The following is a 9,119-nucleotide window of genomic DNA, read 5'->3' as shown; positions in this document are numbered from 1 at the left end:
CTCCCGAGTAGCTGGGACTACAGGCGCCCGCCTCGTCGCCCGGCTAGTTTTTTGTATTTTTTAGTAGAGACGGGGTTTCACCGTATTAGCCAGGATGGTCTCGATCTCCTGACCTCATGATCCGCCCGTCTCGGCCTCCCAAAGTGCTGGGATTACAGGCTTGAGCCACCGCGCCCGGCCCTGTCATTTATTCTTAATTGCTTAGGGATCCAGAGGAAGACCTGGAGTTTGGCAGGGCTCTTCACACTCCAGGAATGTTTTCTGTCTCCTCCTGAAGGACTTGGGAACTGGTGGCTGTTTTTTTTTTGTTTTGTTTTGTTTTTTTGAGATGGTGTCTCACTTCATCACCCAGGCTGGAGTGCAGTGGCACAGTCTTGGCTCACTGCAACCCCTACCTCCTGGGTTAAGGCGATTCTCCTGCCTCAGCCTCCCTAAGAGCTGGAATTACGGGTGCATGCCTAGCTAATTTTTATTTTTAGTAGAGACGGGGTTTTGCCATGTTGGCCAGGCTTGTCTCGAACTCCTGACCTCAAGTCCAAGTCATCCACCCGCCTCGGCCTCCCAGAGTGCTGGGATTACAGGCATGAACCCTCGTGCTTAGCCTCTGGTGGCTGTTTTCTATAAAAAATTTTGAGCATGACTGGTATTTAGAATGGGAATCAAAGTAGTAGTGTTTCTGACTGGCGTTTACTGTTGGCATTGACAATTCCTCATTGTGTGGGACTCTTCTGTGCTTTGGAGAATATTGAACATCCCTGGCCAGTAGGGCATGCTAGTAGTCTTTAGGGCCATTGTGGCCATCAGCTGTCTCCCCCGCCACCCACACATTACCAGATGCTTGGGTAGACATCAGCTGGAGTCTGGGCTGGTGACAGGTCAAATAATTTAAGAAGATTAAATTAAGATTAAGGAAAAGGCTTTGCTGGCTTTATTCCTAAAATGCCCTTCTGGGTTTGAGTGCTTTGCTGGAAGGCAGCTACAAGAGAGGCAGGTACTAGTCCATCTTCCCCAAGGCTGGAAGAACTCCCTCTAAGAAGGGGAAGTGCCGTCAGGCACATCTCCCCACCACTCCCAGGTGCTACCTTGGACCTGTTCTTTCTCAGAACTTTTCACATAGGTCCCTGAAACTGGAATTTTCCATGTAAAAATCTATGCAGAAGAGATACTGGTTTATCTTCCCTCTTGTACAATTGGGTCTGAAGATTGCACCTAACCATTAAGTGGAGGTAAGGGTAGATTTCTGGTATCTCTTCTCTCTTCCTGTCTCCTCCCCTTTCCTGAAGGCTGTTTTTTTCCTCAAATTCTTCCCGACCACCAGCCTCCCAACTCCCTCACCCCCGTGTTAAGCAATTCACACTTAAATCCTGGAGACAGAGGATGAAGATATACCAAATACCAAAGATTTCTTTATGATGAGGCTGAGGTGGGTTTGTAAAACCAACTCTCTTTGTTCCCTTTCCTCCCTGCTCCGCTTGCCCACCACACACACACACACGCACACACACACACACACACAGAGGCATACATATGCCAAGCAGCAAAGGGCTTCAAGAGACCATCTAGGCCAGGCACCATGCCCTTACCTGTAATTGTAGCACTTTGGGAGGTCAAGGCAGGAGAGTCGCTTGAGTCCAGGAGTTTGAAACCAGCCTGGGGAACAAAACTCCATCTCTACGAAAATGACCTAGAGAAAATTACTCTGGGCTAGGAAGTGGGTGACTAGGGTTCATTTCCTAAATCAACCAATAATAGGTGTGACCTTAGGTTTTCTTTTTTATTTTTTTATTTTTTGAGACAAGGTCTTGCTCTGTCGCTCAGGCTGGAGTGCAGTTGTGAGATCTCGGCCCACTGCAACCTCCACCACCCGGGCCCAAGCCATCCTCCCAACTCAGTCTCCCAAGTACAGGGGTGTGCCACCATGCCCGACTAATGTGTTGATTTTTTGTAGATAATTTTTTGATTTTTTTTTGTAGTGATGAGGTTTCACCACGTCACCCAAGGTGATCTCAGACTCCTGAGTTCAAGCCATCTGCCTGCCTCAGCCTCCCAAAGTGCTGGGATTACAGGCGTGAGCCACAGTGCCTGGCCTTTAGCCACTCTTTACCAAGGACTTTCCATAGGCCAGGCATTGTGGTCACCATTTTATAAACCATTTAGCTCACTTAATCCTCAGTTTAGGTATTAGCCCACTTTATAAATGAGGAACTTCATGCTTAGACAGTTTAGGATCTGCCCAAGGTGATACATAGAGGAAGATACAGAGGTGGACAAGTCTGGTAGCAGTGACCTAGGGTCTTGCCGAGTCCTTCCAAGTGTTTGCCTTTTGAGTTGTATTCCTTGAAGTAGAGGAGTTGCTGTAGGCTCCACGGCCACCCGCTTGCAGGTCAGGGTCAGTTCTCGCAGAAGGACAGGCTGGAGAGCTGTGGATTGCTGATTTCTTTTTCTTTGGCTATAGTCAAAGAACAGAACAGGGCCGGGCATGGTGGCTCATGCCTGTAATCTCAGCATTTTGGGAGGCTGAGGCAGGTGGATCACCTGAGATCAGGAGTTTGAGACTGGCCTGACCAACATGGTGAAACCCCGTCTGTACTGAAAATACAAAAATTAGCTGGCTGCGGTGGCAGGCGCCTATAATCCCAGCTACTTGGGAGGCTGAGGCAGGAGAATCGCTTGAACCCAGGAAGTAGAGGTTGCAGTGAGCTAAGATCATGCCATTGCACTCCAACCTGGGCAACAAGAGTGAAACTCCATCTAAAAAAAAAAAAAACACAAAAAAAACAGAACAGTAACCACATGATGCTAAAAGCTGCCCCCACTGTGGTGCTACTCAGCACCACCTGTTCCTTCAGTAATCTGCTCCTTCGTCACCCTGCCCTGCTCTGTAGCCTGCCTGAAGCCTGCTGACCCTGAAGTTTCACAGTCCCAGAGGCTCACTGGTATGTGGTAGCCTGTGAATGTCTATATATAGAAAGATACACAGGCGCAGAAACCACCACTTCCTCTCCCTGCTTCTCGGTTTCCTCCTCAGCCAAAATAGGCCCCACTGCTCCTGACCTGGTGAGCTTAGCAGCCAAGGCCAGCCCCTCGCTCATTCTTTCCCCTCTCTCAGAGCTGACCTCTGCCCTACACAGGAATGGAGGGGCCGGGGAAGTACAAATAGGCAGGAAGGGAAACATTATTTTCAGGACCTGGATGCATTGTTTGTTCTAAAAGGGAAAAGAGGAAAGGGAGAGCCACTGGCAGCGGCTAGAAATGGTCTCATTGAAATCGGGGTATTTTTAGTTGCTGTGCTCACCCAACAGCTGAGAAGGCCACCTGTCCAGACTGGTTGGTACTAGGCCCCCAGCTGGGATTGCCCAGGGTTTTTGCTTTTTACTCTATTTTCCTTGCAAGCTTTTCGGCCACATTTCATCATGATCTCATCCTTTCTGAGCTGAAATCTACATGCAGGATGAGGGGGCAGCTCTGAAGCTTCCCTGTTCTGAGTTTTGGAGGATCCCTGGGCAAAACCACTAAAGGATCCAGCCAGACAAGAGGCATGAGGGGTGAAGAAGTGGTATTCTAGGTGCCTGGGGTACAGAAAACAGAAAAAGACAGCGTCTACTACATAAGTATAGCCACGTTGCAGGTGAGACATTAGTGCCTCAAAGATGCATAGCAGTCCCTCATTCCCCAGACAGTTAAAAACACAGGCTTTTCACCACTTCCTTATTTACTCTGCACGTACCTCATAACAGAGCAACAGTGTCTTTCTCCCTCAAGGCGGCTGTGAGCTCCCTGTCTATGGGAACACTTCCTTTCCACCTCAGCTGAACCCAGTGTCAGTCAAACAACAGTAGCCACCTAAGCGTTGGGTATGTCCTGCCCTGCTCATTTGGAAATTGGGACAGAGACACATGTGTATGTACAAAGACCTTTTCTGGACCAAGGAGCTGTCTGCAAAGTGAAGGATGGGACAGTGGGAGCCTTGCTTAGGCCTTTAGCCCAGCCCTGCATTAAGCAGAAAGGATATTGTTGGGAGAAGGGGGAGGGGAGGGGATGGTGGATGTGCTGCCCTAGCGCCCAGGCCTGTGGCATGAGTCCACTTGGACTGGAACTCTCAGGAGGCTCCAGGAACATGAACCTTGCCAGGTCACCTGACTTCCCATTAGGAACAATAGAGGAGGCTGGCAGCCTGATCTTATCTGTCCTGCACTGTGTTGCGGGCCTGGCTCTGCCCCCATCTTCTGCCTCTTCCATCACCCAGGCAGCAGCTTCAGCTTCTCACCCCACCACCTTCCACTGGGGCTCTTTGTGACTGGAGCCTCCCTTTTTTTGACTTGGGTCAGCCATCCATCTATCCACTCATTTGTTTATTTACTAAAAAAAAACTTTTTTGACAGCGTCTCACTCAGTTGTCCAGCCTGGAGAGCAGTGGGGGCAATCCTAGCTCATTGTAACCTCTGAACTCTTGGGCTCAAGTGACCCTTCTGCCTCAGTCCCCCGCAAGTAGCCAGGACTACAGACATGCACCACCATACCCGGCTAATTTTCTTTTGTTTATTTATTTTTGAAGAGACAAATTCTCTCTGTATCACCCAGGCTGGTCTCAAGCTCCTGGCCTCAAAGCTCCTGACCTCAAGCAGTCTGCCTGACTTGGCATTATTCTTTATTTCTGTTTTCAGCCATTTAAGAATAAAAACCACTCTTAGGCTGTGGACCCTGCAAAAACAAGTAGTGAGCTAGATTTGGTCCTCAGACTGAAGTTTCCTGCTTCTCCTGGCTTGCTGGGTTTCTATGTTTCCTTCCACATAACCCAGGACTATGTTAAGAAGTGATCACCAGGAAAAGCCCCATAAGGTTCCCCCATAGCACACATACAGGAGGCTGTGTTTTTTTTTTTTTCTTTTTTTTTTGAGACAGGGTCTTGCTCGTCACCCAGGCTGGAGTGCAGTGGTGCGATCTCTGCTAACTGCAACCTTCGCCTCCTGAGTTCAAGAGATTCTCATGCCTCAGCCCCCAACTAGCTGGGATTACAGGTGCATGCCACCATGCCGTGTGAATTGCCCTATGAATTTTTGTATATTTTGTAGAGTTGGGGTTTTGCCATGTTGCCCAGGCTGGTCTCAAACTCCTGAGCTCAAGCAATCCGCCCACTTCAGCCTCCCAAAATGCTGGGATTACAGGCATGAGCCATCCCACCCAACCCACATACAGGAGGCATTCTAAAGCTACCCACAGAGTTCAGCATGGAAGATCCTCCACCCCTTCCTTGAAAATAATATGGCACCAAAGCCAGTGTATAATTATGGTCTCGGCCATTTACACAGCAAGCCATTCAGAGTTGTAAACTTAATAAAAGGTAGGGTGTGTCCCAGGACCAGATCAGATTCTCAGGACTATGATGTATTCCACCTGATTGGGGGACAGACCACATTATATGGTAAAGAGCTTGAACTCTGTCATCACACCAACTTTGATTCACATCCAGACTCTGCTACCAATTAGCTCTGTGATGTTTGGGCAAATAAATTCACTTCTTTGAGCTTCATTTTTCTTTTTCTTTTTTTATTTTTTTTTTTGAGACAGAGTTTCACTCTTGTTGCCCAGGCTGGAATGCAATGGCGCAGTCTCGGCTCACTGCAACTTCTGTCTCTCGGGTTCAAGCTATTCTCCTGCCTTAGTCTCCCGAGTAGCTGGGATTACAGGCATGCCACCACGCCCGGTTCATTTTGTATTTTTAGTAGAGACGGGGTTTCACCATGTTGGCCAGGCTGCTCTCAAACTCCTGACCTCAAGTGATCCACCTGCCTTGGCCTCCCAAAGTGCTGTGATTACAGGCATGAGCCACCGCACCCAGCCAGGCTTTATTTTTCTTACCTGTAAAAGCGAAGGTATCTCACTCTTAGAGTTTGAAATCATTAAGAACATATATGAATATGTTAAGTGTCCCAGTGACACATAGCAGGTGCTTCATAACCATTATATTATGCTATTGCCATTAGAAATGGCATGCCATGTTTTGGCCATTGAGAGTCAGCCCGTATGCAGGCCACCAGCTTAAAATGAAAAGCAGAAAACAAAGGAGGCATCGTCTGTTGTCTGGCACAGTGAAGGGAAGAGTGTGCTTTGGTTCCAGAATACTTAGGTTCTCCGTGTGGAAAATTCCCCAGGGTCAACAGAGACTTATTTATCCTGGCTTAACAGAAATAACCCTTTTATGCTTATCTGGCTAACTTCTGCACACTCAGTAAACACAGTGTTGATTTCTATACAGTTTGGGTGACTGAAGGAATTTGCCGACCAGAAAAAGGCAGGGTGAGTGAATGAGCTATTTGGGGTGCTGTGCTGGAGGGTCCCCCAATCTGTGTATGAGACCTGGTGGTGAATTTTGAGGCTGTCAAACCCGAGTAAGAGTCTTAGTCCTTCATCAACCCTTGTTGGCCCGCTTAGGTCCAAAGTATGCCCTGTGGTGTGTATGAGACAAGCACCCCTGCCTGCCCTCAGAAGAATGCCCAAGCAGCCAACCAGCCTCTCCTGCTTTGAATCGTTCTGTTTAACATGCTTTCTCCAATTTTTTTTTCTCTTTCTCCCAGCAAACTCCGGAACCAGGCACAGAGTGAGCGATACGGATATAAGGAGGTAAAGTGCTGTGTATTCCCCCAGAAGCTTCCTTCTCTGCCTGACCTGATAGGAAGAGGCAAAGAGGGCAGGCTCAGGCTCTCCTGGGCAGGAATCCCCCTGGCCTCACCTCTGGGCCTCCCTGAGGCTAACCCCCTTCAGTGTCTGAAGTCTGGCTTGCCCCAGGCAGTCCTGGGGACTCCCTTCATTGGTTGATACTACCTGGCTGGCCCCAGTGGTTGGTTTATTCTTTGGACATCATGCCTCCTCTTTCTTTTCAGGTGGTGCTTAGAGGTGATGCCAAGAAGTTACAATTGTATGGGGTAAGTGTGCCAGGAGAGTGTGCAGGAGGGCCCCCACAGGTGAGGCAGACAGCACCTCCCTCCAGCTCTCAGCCTGGACGCTTTTCAGAAAACTGCTTAGTCTATGCTTTCATATCTCCTTTGGCCAAATAATAGACACATCTCAGCAAGTAATTAACATGTGGAATTGATTACATCTGCAACAGCCTCAGGCAGAAGACATGAAGGGTCACAGAAGGGTTTAGATGAGTAGTGCCCCACGGCCCCAGGAATCCCACAATGCATAATTTTTACCAGAAGGATGGTCACACCCTTTTATGCCATAGACAGAATTCAGCTAACTTTCCCTATGTTCAGCCCCTATGTCCTGGTTGTTACCATAGAAAATGAGGTCCTTTTACCTTTGTGTATACCCCATCTTAACAGACTAGAACTGACTAGTGTGTTGATTCCCGTGGCTCTCCCATTTCTCTCCCACCAGACTCCCACCCATACACCAATTCTTTGAGTCCCCTCAACTCTGACTTGAGGAATTAGTTATATCCTATTCCTTTCCTACGTATGCCTCTAAGGTCACCTAACCCATTTCCCAAGGCTCCTGATCATGACCACAGACACTCCTGCTCTGAGCATGTTTGTGGTTGTCTGGGAGCGGGGAGGATCACAGTTCCACTAAACACGAGACCGCCTAGACATGGCCTCATTTTGTCTGTTACGCCTCAGCAAGTGCAGGTGTTTCCCAAGCCCTTCTCTAGGAGAATAATTCAACTGAGATCAAGGGAGTTAATATGTAGGGATGTGGGAAGTCTGGATTTAAAGACTGTAACTGGGCTGGGCGCGGTGGCTCATGCCTGTAATCCCAGTACTTTGGGAGGCCGAGGTGGGTGACTCACCTGAGATCAGGAGTTCGAGACCAGCCTGACCAACATGGTGAAACCCCATCTATACTAAAAATACAGAATTGGCTGGGTGTGGCGGCGCATGCCTGTAACCCCAGCTGCTTGGGAGGCTGAGGCAGGAGAATTGCTTGAATCTGGGAGGTGGAGTTTGTGGTGAGCCGAGATTGCGCTGTTGCACTCCAGCCTGGGCAAGAAGAGTGAAACTCCATCTCAAAAAAAAAAAAGAAAAGAACATAACTGATCACATATACCATGCCCCCATCCTTACCTCTGGTTGGTATTAAGTGCCACCTCACCAAATGTGTTGTGCAAGAAAGGATGGAAAACCATTTTTTTTTTTTTTTTTGAGATGGAGTCTCGCTCTATCACCCAGGCTGGAGTGCAGTGGTGCGATCTCGGCTCACTGCAAGCTCCATCTCCCAGGTTCATGCCATTCTCCTGCCTCAGCCTCCCGAGTAGCTGGGACTACAGGCTCCTGCCATCATGCCCGGCTAATTTTTTGTATTTTTAGTAGAGACAGGGTTTCACCATGTTAGCCAGTATGGTCTCGATCTCCTGACCTCATGATCCACCCGCCTCGGCCTCCCGAAGTGCTGGGATTACAGGCGCGAGCCACCGCGCCCGGCCAAAAACCATTCTTCTAGGACAGTACTTTCCAGTGCAGTGGAAACTTCTGTGATAATAAGAATGTTCTTTATTCGCACCATTCAATATGGAAACCATTAGCACCATGTGGCTGTTGAGCACTTGAAATGTGGTGAGTGTAACTGAGGGATTGAATTTATAATTTCATCTAATTTTGGTTAATTTAAATTTAAACAGCCACATGTGGTTAATGACTACCATGCCATCAATAAATTTAAACAGCCACATGTGGTTAATGACTACCATGCCATCAATACAGTTTTGTAAAGGATGGCTAAAAAGTTTCCCTGCCTTGTAGAACAGACTGGGCTAGAGCTTAGTTTTCTTGTCTGGGGATGAATGAATGAGATGCTTCCCCAGTTTCCTCACACACCTGCTCCTTTCTCTCTGCAGCAGACCTGCGCAGTCTGTCTGGAAGACTTCAAGGGGAAGGATGAGTTAGGCGTGCTCCCGTGCCAACACGCCTTTCACCGGAAGTAAGTGGGAATGTGTCTAGGGTGCCTGTCAAAGGAGAAATAATCAGGGATCATCTTCTGGAACCTTCCAGTCTCTGCCACTTTCTATTTACCCCTTGCCAGTGATGTCCCTGGTCCTGCGTGAACACAGAGCAAAGCCCAGGGGTATTAGGTTGGGACAGGGATAGGGATATTCTTCTGTTTTTTTTTTTTTTTTT

At 48.3% G+C, this 9,119-nt stretch overlaps 1 protein-coding gene across 1 annotated transcript in view; it reads left to right on the top strand.

The window, feature by feature from the left end:
* Positions 1-9,119, top strand: part of RNF122 (ring finger protein 122) — a 24,519-nt gene that overhangs the window by 13,519 nt on the left and 1,881 nt on the right. Inside the window, exons 3-5 of the mRNA XM_017857424.1 lie at positions 6,576-6,621; positions 6,882-6,923; positions 8,840-8,922. Coding sequence (XP_017712913.1) covers positions 6,576-6,621; positions 6,882-6,923; positions 8,840-8,922 — 171 coding nt within the window. The remainder of the gene's footprint in view (positions 1-6,575; positions 6,622-6,881; positions 6,924-8,839; positions 8,923-9,119) is intronic.

This window comes from Rhinopithecus bieti, unplaced genomic scaffold, assembly GCF_001698545.2.
Source record: "Rhinopithecus bieti isolate Rb0 unplaced genomic scaffold, ASM169854v2 scaffold_2077, whole genome shotgun sequence".
Lineage (NCBI taxonomy): Eukaryota > Metazoa > Chordata > Mammalia > Primates > Cercopithecidae > Rhinopithecus > Rhinopithecus bieti.
This window is presented reverse-complemented; position numbering and strand designations above follow the sequence as displayed.